The sequence below is a fragment of the Nylanderia fulva genome, unplaced genomic scaffold, assembly GCF_048542155.1.
Source record: "Nylanderia fulva isolate GAGA-0341 unplaced genomic scaffold, ASM4854215v1 Scaffold171, whole genome shotgun sequence".
In the NCBI taxonomy this organism is placed as follows: domain Eukaryota; kingdom Metazoa; phylum Arthropoda; class Insecta; order Hymenoptera; family Formicidae; genus Nylanderia; species Nylanderia fulva.
In genome coordinates, this window is record NW_028189957.1 from 75,898 (window position 1) to 101,321 (window position 25,424).

The 25,424-nt window shown below is 38.1% G+C and overlaps 4 protein-coding genes across 5 annotated transcripts in view; 2 read left to right on the forward strand and 2 right to left on the reverse strand.

Annotated features, from left to right (window-relative positions):
* LOC114946706 (very long chain fatty acid elongase AAEL008004-like) overlaps positions 1 to 25,424 on the reverse strand; it is a 115,482-nt gene that overhangs the window by 29,382 nt on the left and 60,676 nt on the right. The gene's annotated exons all lie outside the window — the stretch shown is intronic.
* Positions 7,617 to 9,760, reverse strand: LOC146723730 (uncharacterized). Its single transcript, XM_085481292.1, has one exon. The coding sequence runs from the start codon at positions 8,381 to 8,383 to the stop codon at positions 7,619 to 7,621; it is 765 nt and encodes a 254-aa protein (XP_085337418.1). The 5' UTR covers positions 8,384 to 9,760; the 3' UTR covers positions 7,617 to 7,618.
* On the forward strand, positions 7,617 to 15,186 carry LOC146723729 (uncharacterized). 2 transcript variants are annotated; one of them, XM_085481289.1, is made up of 6 exons: positions 7,617 to 9,676; positions 9,796 to 9,894; positions 9,986 to 10,123; positions 10,216 to 10,503; positions 10,585 to 10,685; positions 10,810 to 10,874. In XM_085481289.1, the coding sequence occupies exons 1-5, from the start codon at positions 9,343 to 9,345 to the stop codon at positions 10,638 to 10,640; spliced, it is 915 nt and encodes a 304-aa protein (XP_085337415.1). In that variant the 5' UTR covers positions 7,617 to 9,342; the 3' UTR covers positions 10,641 to 10,685; positions 10,810 to 10,874. The 2 variants fall into 2 exon arrangements, with proteins under 2 accessions (XP_085337415.1, XP_085337414.1); XM_085481288.1 differs by lacking the exon at positions 10,585 to 10,685 and having other exon boundaries at positions 10,810 to 15,186.
* Positions 23,660 to 25,193, forward strand: LOC146723731 (uncharacterized). The gene has a single exon (XM_085481291.1). It carries the CDS (start codon positions 23,916 to 23,918, stop codon positions 24,840 to 24,842), a length of 927 nt encoding a protein of 308 aa, XP_085337417.1. The 5' UTR covers positions 23,660 to 23,915; the 3' UTR covers positions 24,843 to 25,193.

The following is a 25,424-nucleotide window of genomic DNA, read 5'->3' on the forward strand; positions in this document are numbered from 1 at the left end:
GCTGCAAGAGGGCAACAATTTGAACAATATCTGCATTAAATAGATGATAACATAAATAAAATGTAAATAAATAAGTAAAAAAATGAAAACTTGTTTTGCTTTTTTTTTTGCAATTTTCTCTAAAACGAAGAAAAAACGAGCAAATCTCTAAAGGACTTTTGTCTTTTTTTCGGTCCCCTACACGCTCCTGAAGTTTTGCCATTTAAATTCGGGACACCCTGTATATCCAGATATATTAGAGTCCACGTATTATACATTCCAATTATATTAAAAAGCGTACAATTAGGAATAATGTAAGGATAGGAACGCATAAATAATTATAAGTCAATTAATATTAATATCATTTATTTTTAAAGGATACAAATGGTGCTTGCAGTCAATGGTCAAATTCAAATAATTTACAATAATGTTTTTCTATACATTTTTTAATTAACATAAATAAGATTAACGAATTTTCGACACAAGATCAAAACAGTCTTTTAGAAATACAGTGTAAACATATCGAAAACGTTACGAAAAAATTATAAACATGCAACTATTAATCCTATTGTCAAGAATCGCACAAACAGGTTCAAAATTCATAAAGCAAAACATTCAACCGCCAAAATCTCCGGGTATATACCCGATCGCTCGGACACACAGCACGTTCAATATACCAGAAGCAGTTACACAGATCAGTTTGCAGTATTATTAAACATACGATTCGTCGGCTCTCTCAGAGATTATACAGGGTGTCCGGTAATTGTCGCCTCAATCGTCGTGTGCAGGTAAAGTAAGTTAAACCGAACAGGAAAGTCCTCTACCGTTTTGCGATTTACGTAATAATTATTGAATTATTAAATAAGAAAAATCGGCCAATCCACGCGAATAGAAGCGCGTCGACAAGAGACGTCCTACTGTAACACAATACACAAAGATTTTTTGAACATGATTCGTAGACAGTCATCGCTCCTCCTTCCGCTTTGCGGCGCGCCATATATCGTGTTACAGTAGAACGTTTCTTCTCGTCGCGCGCTTTTATTTGCGTGGATTGGCCGATCTTTTTTATTTAATAACTCAATAATTATTGCGAAAATCGCAAAACGGTAGAGAACTTTCTTATTCGGTTTAACTCACTTTACCTGCACACGATGATTGAGGCGACAATTACCGGACACCCTGTATATAAATTATACTTATAAATTTTTGCTCGTCGATACTTATAAAATTTCGGCATAATTATATACTATTGTACCAGAGTACTTAGAAAATATATATTATATTTAATCAACGGTGTGATACCACTCTTATCAACCTTTGATCACACGAGGATCATCGACCCTTATCGTAAGTATACAAGAGAAATTAATTATCCGTAATTCAAGTCTAACTTATTTTAAAAATTGAATCTTTGATTATTAATTTACAAATTACATTAAATTTTAATTAAATATCCGCTTGCTTATTAAAATAATTAATAATTATTAAATGATTATTGTTTCGAGATCGACATCGCTGGTCGATCGTAGCGCGACACTGTCAACGCAGGAGAGCAGGACATGCTTCTGCGCGGGCTTTACGCGCTGCGATCTGAGCAGTCTCTTACGGGCAGTTCCGCGGTTAATACGTTTCCTCATGCACGGGCTTTTGCTTTGCGGCAGTTGCTAATTGTTTAGTTGCCTGACGACTCTGTAGTGCATGGGCTTGTGCATGTATTGTGTGTTTGAAATAAATCTTGGTTTGCGTGAAAGATTAGAGACTATTTTTTGTGTGCGATCCTTCATCTTTCCGGTCACTCCTTTGCGGCGGACAGACTCCGGGAAAAAATCAAAAGTTCTCGCAACGCGTTGATTTACCGAGTCGATACGTTAACATTTGGTCTTTCGAGCCGGATCTTGTTTTCGCGCTAATTATTGATCGCTGAAGATCACGCACAGCTATCGTGATCATTGGCACGTGTTCCTGCAGTGCCCTGTGCAACGTTCCCGTTTTGATATTGACCGCGTGATTCAATCGTAATCACTCTCGCTTGGAAGCAACAATCCCAGCGGTGCACAAGTGCAATTGTAACACTGCAGTGTAGTGCATCGAGCTTCCGGACCATCGGAACTTGCCGATCGACCCTGATCTACATAGCGTTACCGCGTGCGACAGCGCTCGCCCCCTTTCAGCCGCGCAACGTGTGATCATCTTGCTCCACGTCCAGAGCTCGCCTTTCAACGAGCTCTTAAGGTATTGAAGCTTTTGCGACTTTGACAAATCGGTAACCTTGTGAACAAGCGACCTGTAAAGATCGCGGAAACTCTCCCACGCTAGCTCTTGTTTACGCTTTCCGCCGGGTTTCCTTGCTCCGACTGCCAAGCTGTAATAAAGGCTCGTTTACAAGAACTTTTCTCAAAGACAGCTGTTCGGTAAATCTACCGTATCCGTGTGTCTCTTTTGATATTTGTGAGGTTCATCGCAAAATGGAGAAACTCATCAAGCAACAGAACTTACTAGCCGGCTACATCACCCGCATGTGGTCGAATATGCAGAAGCTCGGGCAAGCTTGAGTGACCAGAGCAGAGGCGCAAACCAGATTGGAACGCCTTGATGATTATTGGAAGCAGTTTCAGGATCGACATTTCAAGCTCGTGGTCCTCGAGAAGGTCGAGGCAACTGACTACATCAGCAAGGATCTATTCACGCTGACAGAAGATGCCTACTTCCAGATATGGAGTAAATTCTTGGCCGCACTAAAAACTCCATCCGCGGTGAAAGCAGCTGCAGATCGTGCCGATAAGGGCGCTGAAACGTCAACGCTGCCTTTCATGCGACAGCTGCAGCTGCCCAAAATAAACATGCCAAAATTTTCGGGAGACCGGCTAGCGTGGGAGAGTTTCTGGGATCTTTACAGGTCGCTTGTTCACGAGGTTACCGATTTGTCAAAGTCGCAAAAGCTTCAATACCTTAAGAGCTCGTTGAAAGGCGAGCTCTGGACGTCATAGCTAACGGTCTATCACGAATTCAGCCTATGATGGAGCCTATAATGGAAGGACTTTCTCGAATAATATGACAACCCACGCGTTCTACTCTTCACGCACATGCGTAAATGTAATAAAGTTGATGGCATCAAGACACACAAAAAATTATCAGATGATGTAATTTTTATAATTTTTGAAGTAGACGTGTCTCTTTCAATTTCAGATCACAAATCTATAGCGGAGTCCCAGTTGCCCAATGTCTGCTCGTTTCAGCATTAGCAATCTCCACGTTTTAATAGGTAATATTATTTGATTGCCTCGATTATCGCCGAGAGCCAATTCCACATAGAATATTATTTCGATGCTGATTCCAATTTTTAAATATTTATATAATGTCGGAGTTAAGACGTATCTTCTTCCAAGTATACGAGCCGCATGATGAGATAAAGCGCTAAAAAATTTTATTTAAATTATTTATCAAAAAATTGTTTATTTAAAAATAATTATTTAACAAAAAATATGGAAACTTACTTGTCACATTTTTTTTGCACAAAATATTGCTATCTTGTACTCTCGAAACGTAAAAATCCATGTTGCTACAGTCTTTGGCGGAGTACAACATTTTTATTTGAGTGATCAATGTGATACTAAATTATTTTCTAATATTTTAGTTTTATATTGATGTAAAATTCTGATGTAATATTATTTTCAATTAATCAAAGCGCTGATACATGTCTGTTATGACATCATCCTCAGATGAAATCATCATAAAAATGCTACATATTCAAAATTTCAAACGCTAATGAATCAAAACCGTACGTGACAAAATTATCCGATTTGCAAAAAATGTATCACGAACGCCAATACGGCTGCTGTGACATCATCCTCAAATGAAATCATCATAAAAAATGCTACATATCCAAAATTTCAAGCGCTAATAAATCAAAACTGTACGTGACAAAATTATCCGATTTGTAAAAATGTATCACGAGCGCTAATATGGCTGCTGTGACATCCTCAGATAAAATCATCATAAAAATGCAATATATCCAAAATTTCAAGTGTCTATGATCATATAAAAATCATGGCAAAGAGACTTACTCTATCAGTATCTTTATCAAAGGTTCCGCAAGAGCATCAAGATGGAAGCAAATTTGTTGGAGCAATCCGCAAGGGTAAATTCGGTGGAAGAATACATTGTGTGGGAGTAGCAATGTGATGAATTTATTGCATTATTGGAAGAACAAAGTCAAATTAAACGTCCACGGTTAGCGATCGGTATTCGGCAATCGCTTGTCGCCCAAATTGCTTGTCTAGAAAATTTGAAGAATGCTATACGCAGACGTTTCGTACACGCAGATGCAGGAAGTAGTTTGCGAGAAAACAGACTCGTATGGCGAGAAATTGATACGGCTGTGACGTCCTGCCATTGGTCAAAATCCTAATTTTTTCGCGCTAACATCATTTCTTGCAAGAACCTATATAATCAACTATTTTGCAAATGATCTAACTTAGAATTAGACATTTTTATCATTTATCGTTAGTAATACCAACATATGGTAGAAAGTCTTTTAGTTGTAACTAGTCTAAGGACTAGCGACCAATCCAACGCAACAAGCGCATACCTATAAATTACTAGTCGTCGCCATTTCTTACAACCTTAACGATATAAATGCGAAATATAATCAATGTATGCAAACCTATTAATTAATGTGTGAACCCTATAATCAACGTGTTTGAAATTGAATAATATTATTTATGGAATAATTAAAATAATGAATCGTCGGAATAAATATCTTAATCACACAATGGTGAATGAATTATAAAAATTGATAAATTCTAATGACCGACTATTTGTTATAAAATATTCCATAAAATCTTTTTCTTTGATTAAGATAACGTAAACAATACGCCTCATTTGTAAATATATTTATGGAACCTTACTATCTTTATCACTATTATCAATAATTGAAACTACTCAGATTTTTACAACTTAGTATCAGAGATATTATTCTCCTTTTTTTTAATATATTTACATAAATGAAAATTCCATGAATATAACATTTCACCGTAATTAAGAATATACCACGTTGTGAAATCATAACTATATAATTTAGCAATCATTATTTTATTTCATTATATTAAATTATAATTTTAATAACTAAAATATAACAGAGAATTATATAGAGAACGATTTCAGAAACATATAGGAGCTAACAAGCGAACAATAGAAATCCCAACGTGCGGCTACCGTTTGAACTTTTTTTGTCGCTCAGACCGCCCTCGATCTTGATACGATAAGCAACCCCGTGCCTTTCAAGATGCTAACATCTGCACGTCATAAACCTCGGGAACCAACAAATCATAGACTTTTACGACTTATTCTCTCTTAGATTTTCTCGTCGCCTATTATCCTTATGACCATATATGGTCATGATAGATCCTCACGACCACATTTGGTCAAAAGAAGAGCTCACTCGTTGCCTTCTGAAAACCGCCAAACAACCCCCTTCTTTTATAAGAAAATTTATTATGTGTTACGTCCAACAATTCATTTGACAGCAAATTATCTTCTGCACAAGACGGTCCTCTCTCGCGTCTACCTCGGTGGACGTTAAGAAGCTGCTCTCTATTTTCTTTTATGGGCAACCTGCTAGGCCGGCTATACCCACGGATGCCGAGAGCTTGAGATTCAATTGAGAGTATCAGACAGAGAAAGAAACTGACAGGTCGGATTGATAAATAAAGATATTTTAATAAGATAATGTTTATTATTTATTCATGAAACTCTTACGACAATATGAGATTTATTGATTCTGATGTGACTCGTGAGGAGCTTGAAGTTGAGTTACAATATTATGAAGCTCCAGTTTGGGATTGTTAGTCCGATTAAAATAAGTAATGAAGAAAGTGAGGTTGTCCTGAGCTTCTTCTGGGATAAAGTTATGGATGTCGTCAAATGTGAGGGTCACAGTGTCCTCGTCGAGAATATTAATGTCTTGTTCCTTATTAGATTGTAGGAAGGGATCGTATTCTGATGATATATTTCGTTGGCTTTGATCCGAGATATAATATTCGGGATCGGGCAAGAAATGATGATTCGGGTCTACTATGAACGTATCTAGTTCTGAATGTGAAGGTTCCAGAAATTGCGGATGAGAATAATCAATGTAAGGGGAAAGGTTATTTATAGGCGAATAAACGACGGGAGAAGGGGGTCGAATGATTATCCGCGTGGAAAAGATTTGGACATGTAAATTTATGACCCTCCTTGTCCTACGTTCGCGCAGTCTATGAAGACGTTGCTCGTTACGATCAATTTGATTCCTCTTTTGGAAGAGAGAGACCATCTACCGGTTGGATAAATTTATATGAATAATATGTTTGATTGAACGGAGAGAATTCAATAATCAAAGGTAATTGAGTGTGACTCACGTTTATGTCGTGATCTACTTACTAGTAAAATGAAGGCGTGAGAGAGAGAGAGAGAGAGAGAGAGAGAGAGAGAGAGAGCAAGCCCTTTACCTATTGATTAATTAAGCCTTGTGTCAATTATTATAGATTTTAACAATTATTATTGTTATGAAACGATATTGAACGGGGATTGATAATAATGTGGAAAAAGAAAAAGATTCTGAATACGTGTATTAACTTTTATATCAAGGGATATTAATACTTGCAGTTTCAAACATCAGCAATTAAAATCTTAAACCTTGAAGTAATAATTCTTAATAATTATCAAGACCACTGTCATTCGGTTTGGTAAAGTAATTCGTTTGGTTCATAGAGCAGAGAAAGAGAGAGTAAGCAGGAATGGGAAAAGAAATACACGAGTAGTATAATGGCAGGTATGGCCCGTCAAAACAAACCCCCACCACCGACCCGTCTGGCGCCGGGTCTTATCTTATCTTTCCCCCACCACCGGCGTCTGGCTTTTCCGAGTGTGGGTGTTAGGGGGAAAGGGTGTTGGGGGAAAAAAAAATGGCGACTGGCCCCGAAAGGTGGGGATGAGAATTTTTATTTTTTATTTTTTCTGATTTTCTCTGGATTTGAACCCGGGACCTCCGTGTTTCCGAGCAGGGTCCTAGTATGTTGAGCTAAACGAGATCTTACTAGTCTAAGGATTAGATGTGGTATTTAAGCTAAAGTTGCGTAGAGTACGGCATGGGGGTTCGGGTATACGTATGGCAAGGATAGCTCGTCGAATCAAATGGTCGATATTGGACGGGGGTGGGGTAAAAACAGTTCGGGTATACGTATGGCAAGGATAGCTCGTCGAATCAAATGGTCGATATTAGACGGGGTGGGGTAAAAACATTTTGGCCAAGAAAAGCGTCGTGCGGTCGACCGGTGGCAGGTAGTAGCTGACAATGGCGTAGGGTAATAAAAAAGAACACGCAAATATTTGTACAGGCGAGCATTCCGACTCGCGTCACGATAAAAAATAATAATACATCGTCGTAGATTAGAAAGATGTCAGATAAAATTTTATTTTAAAATAACTCGCTGCTTAATGAAGGTAAACAGGAACATGCATGTTGAGGAAATTTCTGGAAAGAGTAAGTGAAAGAAAATTGAACAATGGTTTTAAAAGTACAAATATGATTTATATTTAAAATATTTTACAGAACAAAATTATTCACAATCATTTCAAAAAAATATTCGTTGAATAATTATTAAAATTTACGTTTTGATATAATTGCATATACAATTTGTTCGAAATAAAGTGAAATTATTTCTAAAAATGTTATCTCGAAGTATACATCGAGAAATGTTAAATCTTTCAGTTGGGTGCGTACATTACGTTCTATTTCCTTACTGTTATCTCTGATCGTGAGTTTCACGATACTGCTATTAATGCTACCGTTGACAGGAAGATTTAACTGTATTTCGTTAATTAAATATCGAGCACATTCGTTGACATTAGTTGAAATAAAATTTAGACGATTTAAATTAGCGTTCACACAATTAACTATATTTTCTACACCTTGAAAAGTCGTTCTCTGCATGACTATCGCAATGTTGTAAGTTTTACGTTTCTTCGCTTTCGGTCCGTTTTCGTTCGTATCCTCCGCAGTTTCGGAAGAAAGATCTTCTTGTTCGTTTTCACGATATGTTATTAGTATGGCTCTAGCACCATATGCGGTAGTGAAATTTATAATTATCTTGTTAAAGATGATCGAGCTCAAATTAATTTTATCACCATTTAAGTAGCTCGACATCGTTTCCATGTTTTCTTGAAATTTTTGCCACGATTCCATGTCGAAGCAAATCCCTGCAGCTCCGTGAGATGTTAATTTAACAGCAGGTAGAAAATCCAGTTCGACGTTGTCTTCCGTCATAAGACCCACTTGAATTTTCTTCGTGTAGGATGAATTCAATCCGTATGTTGTTGACAGCAACATGCGCGGTTGTTGCTCGATTTTCTTAAGATTGTTCATGGTAGTTGCTACCGCGTAGAAAATCAAAGATTTAATAATCAAAGACGCGGAAAAATCGAAAAATCGAGAACTTTTTTACTAACTATCTTTTTACTAACGAACTTGAAAGTCCGGACGATGAAAGACGAGTGAGCGAAGATTTTCAAGAAAATTTATAAGAAGATAAAATAGAAGTGGTAGGGAGAAAAGGCATGCGCAGATAAATAAAAATTATGAGGAAGGGGAATTTTTAAACAATATAAATGATATAATTTTTAATGCGGAAGGGGAATTTTTAAACAATAAAGTAATAGGGAGAAAATGCATGTGTAGTATAATAAAAATTATGTGGGAGAGGAATTTTTTAAACAATATAAACGATATAATTTTTAATGTGGAAGGGGAATTTTTTAAACAATATAAATGATATAATTTTTAAATCTGACTACAGAGAAAATATAAAATTCCTACCGCTATCGAGAAAAGATACCCGAAAATTTCTCATCTTGATTTCCATAAACTTTTTGTAGCTAAGTAAATATCGCCCTAGATTAAATATTTTCTGTATCTAACAATAAGTAAATATTACCATATATATATATATATATTTATATATAAAACAAGGGTAAGAATACTCGGGCATGAGAAAAAAGATAAAAAAGATAAAATAAAATAGAGAAAAGATAACTAAAAATTCCTCATCTTGATTTCCATAAACTTTTTGTAATTAAGTAAATATTGCCCTAAATTAAATATTTTCTATATCTAAGTAAATATTAACATATATATAAAACAAGGGTAAGAATACTCGGGTATGAGAAAAAAAGATAAAATAAAATCGAGAAAAGTTACCTGAAAATTCCCCATCTTGATAAAAACGTATAAATACGGCTCTCGGAGTTAAGTTAGTTACATTTTTTCGAATTTCGTCTCTCGCGTACTCACGTATTCGACGCAAGTGTACTATTAAATTTCAAATAATGAGTTTGAAAAAAGTAATTGAAATTTGTCTATCACTAGCGCAGAGTTTATGCGGGAAAAATTTTTCCAGGCATATATATGAATTAGCATGCGCTAGTGAAGACAAATGCTTCAATATTTTTGGAAAATTCGCGGGGGAATGTCCCAGCGCTGTGCTAGCGGTATTATTCCGACTAGGGCATTTTAGTGTTTTTCGCGAATTAGTGATTATCGCGGGTGAGGTGATCGAGTCGCGATACTATTTTGGTGGTGAGAAGGAAAACGACGTAGCAGGCCACATAGAATATCTCCTCCTGCATTTTCATCGAGTTCTGCGGGGAGAAGATAATAATGGTAAGTTTTTATTTTTATTACAGTTAATTATAAATAAATTAATTAAAACTACCCCAATTATTTATTTATTTAATTCGCTAAAACTTTAGCTTCCGTACGCCCTGTCGCACGCGTTACAGGAAACCGGCTGCGCGTACTGGAGAATCGCCCTGTATCACTAAGGCTAAGGTTAAATAGAAGACGACGAGCGGATTCTTCGCCGGAGCCCGGGCCTTCGCGTAAGTTTTTAACATTATAAATTATATCACGCTGCTAGAAAAACATTATATTAAACAGGAAATTTTTTAATAAAAATGTTATACGTTCCAGGCCGTGCACGCATCGTGTTAACGCCGGAGTTGGAGCATCCGGTTATTGATTTAGCCGAAAGCGATAACGACGTGGAAGAAGTGCGGGTTCGCGAAGTAAGTCCGTTCGATGAGGCGACCATATTTACTCCGCTTGAAAGTAAGTAAGAAAAATACTACAGTGGTATATATCAACACAAAAGATTTTTTAATTATGTGAAATACTAATAATATATGTCTGATGAATATTAGATGACGCGGCAAATGAAAACGTGGTCGTAGAGGATCGAGAACGGGGGGAGGAAATCGATGAGGAAGTAAACACGATTCCGGAAGATGAAGAGGATCTGGAGGAGGAGGAGGAGGAAGAGTCGGAAGAAGAAGAGCAAACGGAAGATGAAGAAGAAGAGCCGGAAGAACGAGAAGAACAAACGGGAGATGAAGAAGAAGATGAAAATAACAACACCACGTTTTCTGTAGAAGAAGAAGAAGAAGAAGAAGAAGAAGAAGAAGAAAATAGCGGGGAGATGGCTGAGGAAGGTAATAATTACATATTTTATACTTAATCTTCTCCTACGTTTAAATTTTTTGTTTATTCTAATTAAAATAAAATTTTATTAGGAATTTCTTTCTCTCCTAACATCGCGCCCGAAATTTCATATTCACCGGAGTATTAACCCTCGCAGGGTGACACAATTGCCCCGGTAAAAGAATATTAAAACGTAAGTGAACATAACATAATTATTAATAACAACAGTTTCACATTATTAATAAAAATTCAAACGTAAGAGAGTAATATTTTATTAAATATTTTATTTTGTTAATATAATTTTTTATTTCTCACAGTACAAAGTGGTGGGGGAAGGAACGTCAGAATACACCGAGAAGATTCTCAAACCCGCTCCGGTGAGGAAACTTCCGACGAAGAGCGAGATTTAGCGGCTGCTGGTGGACAAGAGGAAGTAACGAATCAAGAGCTCGAAGGTAATTTTAGATATTTAATAATGTTAGCGGAAAACGTGCGTCGGTTTAGAACTTTTGGTATAGAAGGACGGGAAATTAGTTTCCGTATTCGGCCGATACCCGAAGGAGCAAACGCGTATGAGTGGTTAGAAAATGCGTTTCGCGAACTTCACGAGTACGCGTTGCATTCGTGCGAACCGAGGGATTACGTCGGTATGTCTTTTGATTCCGCAAGTTTAACTCGTGGCCCCGCAGGTATATCGTTCCGACCTTCGCGAGATTTGACTTACGAAAATATTTGGGAACTCGTAAGCTCGTTAGCGCAAAGCTGCGGAGGACACGATATAGCGCGAGAATTTAACATTCGGATTTTTAAAGTCACTCCACCCATTGGTCGCGGACGTAACGGGCTTACGCCCGATGTTATTGCTAAACGTTCGATTTTAACAATTTCCAATACCGATAATTTATGTCTTCCTCGCGCGCTTGTATCGGCTCTAATTTTTAACGAGCGTGGAAATTTACGCACGGGAGAGTTACACGCGAAATGGAATGCGGTGAGAAGACAAAACTCGGTGTTACAGCGCGAGTTAGCGTTGCAACTTACGAGGGAGGTCGGTGTCACGATTCCGGAGGAAGGGAGTGGAATTGTTGAAATCGAGCGTTTTCAGCAATATCTCGCGAGCGAAAATGTCGCGATAATAATATATAACGACGATACTTTTGGTCGAGGCGGTAAGCCGCTATTCGATGGAAACGTGTTTCTAACCACTCTGCAGCGGGAAATAAAAGCTTGTCTAAATTTATTATACCGTTCAAATAATAAACATTTCGATGTAATTTTAAATTTAAATGCAGCAGCAGGCGGGCGAGGATATTGCATACCGTGTAATTTAAGTTACCGCTCCGATGCGAGAGAGCATCGATGTTCTAATAAATGTCCGCGATGTAACGGAGAGCCACCGTGTGAGCAATCATTCGCGGATCGTATTAGGTGCAATAATTGTAGACGTGAATTTTTCAATCATGCCTGCTTGGAGCGTCATCGCGCGGCAAAATCATACGACGGTAAATCACGTCGGAGTGTTTGTGAAACTATGCGATTTTGCGAAAATTGCGGACGTTTGATTCAAAGAAATAAACAACACGAATGCGACACGACTTATTGCGCTACGTGTCGTTCTGTTCAGCCTTTGAATCATCTTTGTTACATGCTTCCCCTTCGTCGGCATAATAATAATAATCGTCCCGATCCGCGCACTTCCGAACACGCGGATCGAAATAACGAGCAACAACAGCATCACCGGAGAAACGACGACGACGATGACGCCGAAGGTTCGATTAATCAGACTCGCGAACACGTAGAAAGCCGGGTCGCATTCGTGTTTTATGACTTTGAGACGAGGCAAGACGAAACGCTCCAAGGTAGCACAAATGTAAAAATTCACGTACCTACGCTCTGCGTCGCTCAACAAATTTGCGAGGAGTGTGCAGGAATAGATGAAATGTCGGTGCGATGTCGTTGGTGCGGTATTCGCGAATTTATATTTCGTCGCAACCCCGTGCAGGAATTTGTAGATTTCGTAACGCGACCGATAAAATATTTTAAACAAATAATCTGCATCGCGCATAACGCGAAGTCATTCGACGCGCAATTTATTTTGAAATATATCGTGGAAAACCATGTCTTAGAGCCTCAAGTAATTTTAAACGGAACGAAAATAGTTGTATTAACGCTAGGTCATACGAAATTTATCGATAGTATCAATTACATGCCGATGCGTTTATCCGAATTACCCAAAGCTTTCGGACTGGCAGAAGGTACGAATAAAGGCATTTTTCCACATTTATTTAATACTATCGATAATCAGTCTTATGTCGGAGCGTTACCCGGTGTTCAATATTATTCACCCGATTCTATGCAAATAAAAGAACGCGAAAAATTTCTCGCGTGGCACTCCGAGATGACACGCGCGAATTATGTGTTTGATTTTCAACGTGAAATATTGCTTTATTGTCGTAACGATGTAGATATCCTTAGACGAGCGTGTATGGCTTTTAGAAAAATATTCTTAGAGCGTGGAAACGTGTGTCCATTCGAGGAATGCACAACCATCGCCTCAACGTGTATGCGCGTATTTAGAAAAAACTTTTTACGCGAAAGAGAGATCGGAATTATTCCAACGGGGGGATACAGGCATGCGAATATTCACTCGCGTAAAGCCCTGCAATGGTTGATATGGAAAGAGCGGGAGCTCGGACATCATATTATCCATGGCGGTCGCGCTCGAGAATATCGATTACGCGATGGTACGCTAGTCGATGGATACTACGAGTCGGTAGAAAATAACGTAACGCAATATTACGCATTACAATTTCACGGTTGTTTTTGGCATGGTTGTCCAAGATGTTTTCGGGTAAATCGCGACAGACTGCTTTCGACGGATCGTACAGATACGTGTGATTCACGTTACGAGCACACAGTTGCAACGACATTTCGTCTTCGAAAGCGTGGATATAGGGTGATTGAGAAATGGGAATGCGACTTTGATCGCGAGATGAATGAAAATGTCGAGATGCGCGAATATTTACATCGACATCAAATGATAGACGCCAAACCGCTCGATCCCCGAGACTCATTTTACGGCGGACGCACAGGAAATATCGTGACGCGATACGAGATCACGGGTACGGAAAAAATACGTTACGTGGATGTATGTTCTCTGTATCCGTTTGTGTTAAAGACCGGTGGTTTTCCGATTGGTCACCCGACAATATACGTAGGTGAGGAATGCGAGGAGTTAATCGGATTATCACCGGGATATAATTTCGATTCAGTCGAGGGGGTCGTGCGATGTAAAGTACTTCCTCCCCGCGATCTCTTTCATCCTGTATTACCCTATCGCGTGCAGGGCAAATTATTATTTGCGTTATGTCGTAGTTGCTGCGAAACATTTTCTCAGATTGCGTGTACTCACGAAGCTCACGAACGCGAATTCGAAGGTACATGGATATCGTGCGAATTACGAAAAGCAATCGAGAAAGGATATTTCGTGACAGGGGTTAGTGAGATTTGGCAATATAACATCACTCGTTACGAACCCGGTACGCGGCAAGGGGGTCTATTTACGGGATACATCAATACATTTTTACAATTAAAGCAAGAAGCTACCGGATGGCCGAGCGATTGTGTCGATAATGTTGCTAAAGAGCGTTACATCCGCGAGTATGAGGAAGTAGAAGGAATCGTTCTTGAAAAAGATAACATTGCACTCAATTCCGGTTTACGCTCGGTGGCTAAATTATGCTTGAATTCTTTTTGGGGTAAATTTGGTCAACGTGCAAACTTACCGAATACCGTAATTGTCAAAACACAAGAACGATTAATGAGTTTGCTCACTAGCCCTCAGCATGAAATAACCGATATATTGCCTGTAAACGACGAGGTGATATATGTTTCGTTTCGACTACGAGAAGAGGCTATCGTACCTTCGCCTCTTACTAATGTTATAATAGCGGCTTACACGACGGCTCAAGCGCGATTAAAATTGTACGATTATTTAGAAAAATTAGACAAGCGTGTTTTATATTACGACACGGATTCCTGTATTTATGTAAGTCGCGGAGATCCGCAGGAATACGAACCGCATACGGGTAATTTTTTAGGCGACATGACGGATGAACTCGCTAGCTACGGACAAGGTAGTTACATTGAGTCGTTCGTATCCGGTGGTCCGAAATTTTACGCATATGTGGTCCGTACACCCGAAGGACTCACACGCGAAGTTTGCAAAGTAAAGGGTATAACCTTGAATTTTGAAAACTCGCGTTTAGTTAATTTTAATAGTATTAGAGAATTATTGCTACGTAAAGAAAGAGAAGAAGAAGAAGAGAAACGGGAAGAGAGAGCGCGCGGAGAGCAAGTTGAAGAGGCGATTCCTGGGACATCGATAAATCTTCGTTTTAAAGCCATTCGGCGAACCGCATTTCACGATATAATAACGCGTGACGAAACAAAAATATGCAAGACTGTGTTATTAAAACGAAGATTTATCAAAAATCGATATTCTCTTCCATACGGTTATTTACCGGAACAATGACATAGCTCTCCTCTTCGCACTTCTATCTTTACGAAGATACGCGTACGTTTTCCGCCACTTGAGTAGAAATGCAAATATTATATAAAAGTGTAAATATTGTAAAAGTAAAATGTATATATATATATATATTTCATAAAATATTATAAAATATTATACTTTATATTATATTTTATAAATCGTAGTTTTAAAATACCCGTAGTTTTAATTTTATTTTTATAATAGGAAGGACAAGGAGTAGTTTAACTAAAGTTAGAAGATGTAGATATTAGTAATAAGAAAAAATACTTTGTAAATATAAATACAAAAATTTATATTTTTAATAAAAAATATTGTTTATTAATAAAATTTATATATTTTAATGAAAATATTGTTTTCCCATTTTAGTTTTAATAATTATCCTTTTAAGCAAAATCATTTTTATTTAGTAAAATATTAAATTTTTAACAAAATTTTTAATATAATTTTTTTTGTCTGAAAAACTTTAACATAAAAATATTTATAAGAGTTTTAACAAGGCTCTGTAATATAAATATAAATTTAACGTATAAGACGGGCAACAAGAGCCAAATCGCGGATGACAATGCGTTATCCTAACGAAACTAAATAATTTTTCGTTAGAAATAAATACCGGTGCACAAGGCACCAAATTTTTACTTGGACACGGCCAAGATTTTAAATATGAAATAATCTCATATTTTGAGATTTAATTTCAATACCCCTTTAACCCCCCTACGGAAAATAAATAAATGAATGCAAGAGAAAAATATAGATCCGAAAATCGCTGAATCGGGAATCGAACCCGAGACCTTTCGCTTGCCGGGCGACTGCTCTTCCAGCTGAGCTATTCAGATCCTTTCGATTCTATACTTTTCTCTGTTATATATATTAATGTTGGTAAACAAACGCATTTTTTAAGCCAGCGTGTATCAAATATAAGAGTTTTAACAAGGCTCTGTAATATAAATATAAATTTAACGTATAAGACGGGCAACAAGAGCCAAATCGCGGATGACAATGCGTTATCCTAACGAAACTAAATAATTTTTCGTTAGAAATAAATACCGGTGCACAAGGCACCAAATTTTTACTTGGACACGGCCAAGATTTTAAATATGAAATAATCTCATATTTTGAGATTTAATTTCAATACCCCTTTAACCCCCCTACGGAAAATAAATAAATGAATGCAAGAGAAAAATATAGATCCGAAAATCGCTGAATCGGGAATCGAACCCGAGACCTTTCGCTTGCCGGGCGACTGCTCTTCCAGCTGAGCTATTCAGATCCTTTCGATTCTATACTTTTCTCTGTTATATATATTAATGTTGGTAAACAAACGCATTTTTTAAGCCAGCGTGTATCAAATATAAGAGTTTTAACAAGGCTCTGTAATATAAATATAAATTTAACGTATAAGACGGGCAACAAGAGCCAAATCGCGGATGACAATGCGTTATCCTAACGAAACTAAATAATTTTTCGTTAGAAATAAATACCGGTGCACAAGGCACCAAATTTTTACTTGGACACGGCCAAGATTTTAAATATGAAATAATCTCATATTTTGAGATTTAATTTCAATACCCCTTTAACCCCCCTACGGAAAATAAATAAATGAATGCAAGAGAAAAATATAGATCCGAAAATCGCTGAATCGGGAATCGAACCCGAGACCTTTCGCTTGCCGGGCGACTGCTCTTCCAGCTGAGCTATTCAGATCCTTTCGATTCTATACTTTTCTCTGTTATATATATTAATGTTGGTAAACAAACGCATTTTTTAAGCCAGCGTGTATCAAATATAAGAGTTTTAACAAGGCTCTGTAATATAAATATAAATTTAACGTATAAGACGGGCAACAAGAGCCAAATCGCGGATGACAATGCGTTATCCTAACGAAACTAAATAATTTTTCGTTAGAAATAAATACCGGTGCACAAGGCACCAAATTTTTACTTGGACACGGCCAAGATTTTAAATATGAAATAATCTCATATTTTGAGATTTAATTTCAATACCCCTTTAACCCCCCTACGGAAAATAAATAAATGAATGCAAGAGAAAAATATAGATCCGAAAATCGCTGAATCGGGAATCGAACCCGAGACCTTTCGCTTGCCGGGCGACTGCTCTTCCAGCTGAGCTATTCAGATCCTTTCGATTCTATACTTTTCTCTGTTATATATATTAATGTTGGTAAACAAACGCATTTTTTAAGCCAGCGTGTATCAAATATAAGAGTTTTAACAAGGCTCTGTAATATAAATATAAATTTAACGTATAAGACGGGCAACAAGAGCCAAATCGCGGATGATAATGCGTTATCCTAACGAAACTAAATAATTTTTCGTTAGAAATAAATACCGGTGCACAAGGCACTAAATTTTTACTTGGACACGGCCAAGATTTTAAATATGAAATAATCTCATATTTTGAGATTTAATTTCAATACCCCTTTAACCCCCCTACGGAAAATAAATAAATGAATGCAAGAGAAAAATATAGATCCGAAAATCGCTGAATCGGGAATCGAACCCGAGACCTTTCGCTTGCCGGGCGACTGCTCTTCCAGCTGAGCTATTCAGATCCTTTCGATTCTATACTTTTCTCTGTTATATATATTAATGTTGGTAAACAAACGCATTTTTTAAGCCAGCGTGTATCAAATATAAGAGTTTTAACATCGTTGAAATTAAATCTCAAAATATGAGATTATTTCATATTTAAAATCTTGGCCGTGTCCAAGTTAAAATTTGGTGCCTTGTGCACCGGTATTTATTTCTAACGAAAAATTATTTAGTTTCGTTAGGATAACGCATTGTCATCCGCGATTTGGCTCTTGTTGCCCGTCTTATACGTTAAATTTATATTTATATTACAGAGCCTTGTTAAAACTCTTATATTTGATACACGCTGGCTTAAAAAATGCGTTTGTTTACCAACATTAATATATATAACAGAGAAAAGTATAGAATCGAAAGGATCTGAATAGCTCAGCTGGAAGAGCAGTCGCCCGGCAAGCGAAAGGTCTCGGGTTCGATTCCCGATTCAGCGATTTTCAGATCTATATTTTTCTCTTGCATTCATTTATTTATTTTCCGTAGGGGGGTTAAAGGGGTATTGAAATTAAATCTCAAAATATGAGATTATTTCATATTTAAAATCTTGGCCGTGTCCAAGTAAAAATTTGGTGCCTTGTGCACCGGTATTTATTTCTAACGAAAAATTATTTAGTTTCGTTAGGATAACGCATTGTCATCCGCGATTTGGCTCTTGTTGCCCGTCTTATACGTTAAATTTATATTTATATTACAGAGCCTTGTTAAAACTCTTATATTTGATACACGCTGGCTTAAAAAATGCGTTTGTTTACCAACATTAATATATATAACAGAGAAAAGTATAGAATCGAAAGGATCTGAATAGCTCAGCTGGAAGAGCAGTCGCCCGGCAAGCGAAAGGTCTCGGGTTCGATTCCCGATTCAGCGATTTTCGGATCTATATTTTTCTCTTGCATTCATTTATTTATTTTCCGTAGGGGGGTTAAAGGGGTATTGAAATTAAATCTCAAAATATGAGATTATTTCATATTTAAAATCTTGGCCGTGTCCAAGTAAAAATTTGGTGCCTTGTGCACCGGTATTTATTTCTAACGAAAAATTATTTAGTTTCGTTAGGATAACGCATTGTCATCCGCGATTTGGCTCTTGTTGCCCGTCTTATACGTTAAATTTATATTTATATTACAGAGCCTTGTTAAAACTCTTATATTTGATACACGCTGGCTTAAAAAATGCCTTTGTTTACCAACATTAATATATATAACAGAGAAAAGTATAGAATCGAAAGGATCTGAATAGCTCAGCTGGAAGAGCAGTCGCCCGGCAAGCGAAAGGTCTCGGGTTCGATTCCCGATTCAGCGATTTTCGGATCTATATTTTTCTCTTGCATTCATTTATTTATTTTCCGTAGGGGGGTTAAAGGGGTATTGAAATTAAATCTCAAAATATGAGATTATTTCATATTTAAAATCTTGGCCGTGTCCAAGTAAAAATTTGGTGCCTTGTGCACCGGTATTTATTTCTAACGAAAAATTATTTAGTTTCGTTAGGATAACGCATTGTCATCCGCGATTTGGCTCTTGTTGCCCGTCTTATACGTTAAATTTATATTTATATTACAGAGCCTTGTTAAAACTCTTATATTTGATACACGCTGGCTTAAAAAATGCGTTTGTTTACCAACATTAATATATATAACAGAGAAAAGTATAGAATCGAAAGGATCTGAATAGCTCAGCTGGAAGAGCAGTCGCCCGGCAAGCGAAAGGTCTCGGGTTCGATTCCCGATTCAGCGATTTTCGGATCTATATTTTTCTCTTGCATTCATTTATTTATTTTCCGTAGGGGGGTTAAAGGGGTATTGAAATTAAATCTCAAAATATGAGATTATTTCATATTTAAAATCTTGGCCGTGTCCAAGTTAAAATTTGGTGCCTTGTGCACCGGTATTTATTTCTAACGAAAAATTATTTAGTTTCGTTAGGATAACGCATTGTCATCCGCGATTTGGCTCTTGTTGCCCGTCTTATACGTTAAATTTATATTTATATTACAGAGCCTTGTTAAAACTCTTATATTTGATACACGCTGGCTTAAAAAATGCGTTTGTTTACCAACATTAATATATATAACAGAGAAAAGTATAGAATCGAAAGGATCTGAATAGCTCAGCTGGAAGAGCAGTCGCCCGGCAAGCGAAAGGTCTCGGGTTCGATTCCCGATTCAGCGATTTTCGGATCTATATTTTTCTCTTGCATTCATTTATTTATTTTCCGTAGGGGGGTTAAAGGGGTATTGAAATTAAATCTCAAAATATGAGATTATTTCATATTTAAAATCTTGGCCGTGTCCAAGTAAAAATTTGGTGCCTTGTGCACCGGTATTTATTTCTAACGAAAAATTATTTAGTTTCGTTAGGATAACGCATTGTCATCCGCGATTTGGCTCTTGTTGCCCGTCTTATACGTTAAATTTATAAAAATATTTAATTTTTAAAAAATTCTTGTTACGTACAATTTTTATATATTCAAATATATTCATGCCGAACTCACATACGTCCGCTATCGCAAGACATACACACCAACGAGAACATTTGATTAAAAGCTGATTGTGGGCAGCGCAACGTAGCGCTCGTCAGCTGATCGGTAGCGGTGCGCTAACCAGGCGCTCATCAGCTGATCGGTAGTTGCGAGCTAACCAGGCGCTCATCAGCTGATCGGCGCTCGTCAGCTGATCGGCGCTATTCGCTAGCACGAGCATGCGACCGCCGCGGGTTGGCCCCCGGTGCGCGAATAAGCTTTTTCCGTCGTAACTCATTTCATACTATGAGTAATATTAAAATTTAATTACACGGACGCTCTTTACGCTAATTTTTTGTTTTTAAGAACGCGCCGGATTAGACTTTCTTTCATTTACGAGATTGTACGTAAACGGTGAATATCGCGTTCATTTTGGGGAAATGGATGTACGCTGGAAACATCCTTGGACGTCGATCGTCTGCGGGCCTACGGGATGTGGAAAAACGATTTTCGTGAAAACATTTCTTCGTTATTTGTCCAACGTGTCCGATACTCGATTCGAGAGAATTTTATTTTATTACGCCGAGTGGCAAGATGCCTATCAACGCCTGCAATGTGATGAAAATGAAAGAGAAGAAAAGAGTAGCGTAAGAAAAAAGAACGTATATGCAAATAGCATTCCGATAAACTCGAAGAAAAATATAATCGAATTTCACGAGGGTTTACCGCGCCCGGAAGATTATTCTTACGATCCACACACCCCGAAATTAGTGATAATCGACGATCTTATGAGAGAGTCGTCATCGTGCGATGTTATCGTAGATCTATTTACTAAAGGAAGCCATCATAAGAATCTCAGTGTTATTCTCATTTCGCAAAATCTTTTCCATCAGGGACGCGGACAACGCGACATATCTCTCAATGCGAATTACATAGTAGTTTTCAAAAATCCACGCGATCGCGCGCAAATTCGGCATTTAGCTCGTCAAGTATATCCGGACGATCCTAAGTTTATGGAAGAAGCGTACTACGACGCTACCTCGAAGCCTCACGGGTATTTATTGCTCGATTTAAAACAATCGACTCCAGATGAATATCGATTTCGGACGTGTATCTTTCCCAACGATAAGCTGCATTACGCGTACATTCCACGTAGATCGATCAAAAGAGGCGTATAAAAGACTCGTATTCACACACGACTTGTCACTCGTGCAATTACACTGCGATGGTAAAAAAAGAAAAAAAATCGCAACCGGCATCATCGTCGTCGAAGAATTCACCCGACGGCGCGGTAAAAATCGCTAGACGATCTATCGGCGAAAGAAACACGAATCTTTTGAAAACTTTATGTTATCTGAAAAAAAATCAAAGAACAGCGTTTTTACGTACCGTCGATAATAATCTCATAAAGTGTATTCAAGAGTGCGTTTTCAATACTCTTAAAGGTAACGTACCGCTTGCAAGTAGTGAAAAAAAACGCCTTGCTAGACATAAATCGATCCTACGGCGTATTGCTGCGAAAAAAGGTAATTTGAAAGTTAAGAGAAAACTATTGGTGCAACGCGGCGGATTCTTACCCTATCTTATTGCTCCTATACTCGGAGCTATATTATCCCGGATCATTGGAGATTAAAAAAGGGGCGCTATTCTATGTATATTTGTTGCGTCAAATGTGAAAAAGATAAAATATTTACAATTCAATAATGGAGAGAGCAAAAAAAATGGTTTTAATTTCGTCGGAAAATCTCGAAAGACTGCAGCGACAACCGGAAATTTCCTCTAACGCGCCGGCCGATAATTCATCGAATAAAATTACCGAGATATCAAATGTGGAAAATGATGCTAATAATACCGTACGGACCCCGGGAACTCCTTTGTCACGGCTCGATGCAGAGATGTGGCGTATTCTGAATCTCACGCCTCAGGTCAGCGAGGACGAAAGATGGAAAATGTATAAAGAGGTACTTCAGCGTTATCTTCAATTTGTTCGTGCTGCGAGAAAACGATTACGCAAAGACGCGCACGCCGGTGATGGAGAACAGGACGAAGACACGAAAGAGCAAGAGGATGATAACCACGATGATGACGATGATTTTATGGAAACGCAAACTTTAATTACCAACGACGGTAACATTAGCGCCGTTAGTAGTAGTTTCGAGAAAAAACGCGCTCAATCAGCGGAAATGATACAAAAAATACTTAATAGTGTTCCGAAAAGTTATCGTAGTAAAGCACGCTTACTAATGAAGCATCTGCTCGATACTCCGTCATCTAAAATTAGCTGGAATAGACAAGGGCTCGTAACCATAGACGGTGACATTGTGGAGGGTTCGAATATCGCGGAACTTATAAACGATGCGGTACGCGAGAGAAAAACGGTAGAAGCATCCGGAAGAAATCAGTTTGCTCGATTACTACGTAACATAGGTACGTCACCGCGTCTCATAGGAAATCAAAAGTTATTAAAAGCAGGCGCGCGATCTCGCTATATTACTTCCGCGTTACCTCGCGGGTCCTCCACTCCGATCACACGTTCAAAATCGTACAGTCACAGGTTAGACGAAGCAAGTGAAACCGAAGAAGATACGCAATTCATATCCGCCGACGAGGACGGTGACGACGACGGTGACGACGATAGAACATTAGCACATAGCGTAGTTTCTCCGTCAAAGAGAAGAAGAGGTTTACTCGATTGGATAAATCTCAATTAATGGAATTCGAAAAATTGTATTACGACCCCTCGCATTATGCAGGCTACTCTGCGGTGGACAATTTATCGCGAGCCGTTAAACCGAATTTTACGCGTAACAAAGTCGTCGAGTGGCTTAAATCGCAGGATGCATACACGCTGCATCGTCCGGTACGACGAAAATTTCCTCGTTTACATTATAACGTAACAAATATCGATGATTTATGGGAAGCCGATTTGATCGATCTTCGTAATCTCAAGAGCTATAATGACGGTTATTCTTATCTACTAACGGTTATCGATGTGCTTAGTAAATTTGTTTGGGTAGAACCTTTACGTGACAAAACAGCCAACTGTGTAATAAAGGCCTTTCAACAAATATTTTCCAGAAACGAGGGTCGACTACCTGTATACTTACAGACCGACAAAGGCAAAGAATTTATCGCCCGCCCTGTACAAAATTTCTTAAAAGAAAAAGACATCCGTTTTCGTGTAACGCGCAATCCCGTTATTAAAGCGTCTATAGTGGAACGATTTAATAGAACACTCAAAGAGCGGATGTGGCGTTATTTTACGCATAAAAATACACGTCGTTACTTTGATGTTTTACAAGATATTGTTCACGCTTACAATCATACCCGTCATTCCACCATCAAAATGCAACCCGCTGTCGTTACGCGAGAAAATGCTCGTACCGCGTGTGAAAATATGAAACGACGATGGGATAACGATAAAGAAAAGAAAAAGAAGCGTGGGCGTAAACAAAAGGCTAAATATCGCGTGGACGATCTCGTACGCGTCAGTAGAGCAAAAGTAATCTTCGAGAAAGGATACGAAGCGAAGTGGAGCAAGGAGATATTTCGAATTCATCGAGTTCTCGAATGGAGAAAACCCCGCGTATATGAATTAAGCGATTTATCGGGTGAAGTTATAGACGGAATTTTTTACGAACAAGAATTAGCACCGGTTATTAAAGACTTACGCGACGAGGAATTTATCGTCGATCGTGTGATAAAAAGCAGGGGACGCGGTAGCAATAAACAATTATTAGTTAGCTGGCAAGGTTATCCTTCTAAATTTAACTCCTGGATACCCGCTTCGAATTTAACTATTCTTCGAAATGAGGGCGGATCAATTTCTTCTGGTTCTTCCAAGCAATAGCAGCATGCGCTATTTCCCCGACAATAAAACCTCGTCGTTCATTACGGAATTACCTCAATCGCTGCACTTACACGGTGACTGGGAAGTCGCGTTGAGCGAAATCCAATTCCCTAATACCTTTTTTCATGTAAGGCGCGGAGAAAATATACTCAGTTTCGTCGATATCGACTCTCAAGTTAAAGAGAAAAATAAAAAAGATGAGGTGTTAACTTCGAAGGAAGCCTCAATACCGTGCGGCATTTATAATAACATGGAAGAGCTCGTCTCCATGATTAATTCGTCATGCAAAGAAGTCGGTTCCCATTTTCGTTTGAAGCAAGAAAAATTTACAGGCGGTAGTATTTTGTTCTCCCTCGCGTGTCCTGCTGGTTGCAATCTGATTCATTATATGCATTTTTCCGATAGACTTTTGCAAATGATCGGTTTAGCTGATTTTCTTTATAACGCTCCTAAGGGGGAAAGTATCTATTGTTCTATGCTCACGACATCTAAGCTTAATTCCAAAGAAAAATCTACTTCAATTTTTCTTAAACTCGGTTTTCTTGACGAAAATGGAGTACGTGACGAGGGATTCTATGGTTACGAAGCGTGTAGTTTGGCGCGGGGTATTCCCGATAAACTGTTCGTTTATTGTGATATTTGCGAACCTTACATAACAGGAGATGTGCAAACTCTTCTTCTCCGAATAGTGCCTGTCACAGGGGGTGGGCGCGATTACGAATATGGAACGAATCAGGTAAAACATTTCTCACCTCTGCATTATATCCCGCTGCGCCTAACAAATTTCCGACGGATTGAAATCGATATAAAAGACGATACTGGAAACAAAATACCATTTGAATCCGGCACGTTAACGGTGACTTTACATTTCAAACGTATCGATTAGATTTTTAAAAATACTCTGTAAAGATTTTTTTGATAAGAAAGAAGGGATTTGTTCATTAATATGGATTATTATTCGGAGTATTATAACGAATTACAAAACGGTGGAACTCGCGGTGGCGGAATTCCACGAGTTTTTGTCGGTTCACCCTATCAACGAGGTCATGGAATAGGTAGTTTTCTCGGAGGAATGTTCAGACGTGTATTGCCTTATTTAACTAGAGGTCTAGGGGCAGTGGGTAAAGAAGCTTTGCGGGCCGGGGTTAATATAATCGAGGATGTTGAAAATAAAATGCCGTTAAAGGTAGCTGTCAAACATCGTTTTGAACAATCGCGTGACAATCTTAAGAGAAAAGCTAGGGAAAAAATAAGTAGTCTAATGAAGGGTACGGGATATAAATCAGATGAAAAAATTCATGTAGCGCAGTTTCCTTTCGGCAGGCTTAAGACTCACGTCGCTAAATCCTCGGTAACCGTGTCGCGTAAACGGCGTAAGACAAATAAGAAAAAAAGTTTATCGAAAATCAAGTCTCGTGGGAAAAAAAGAACAAATACAAAAAAAACTAAAAATAATACGAGGAAAAAT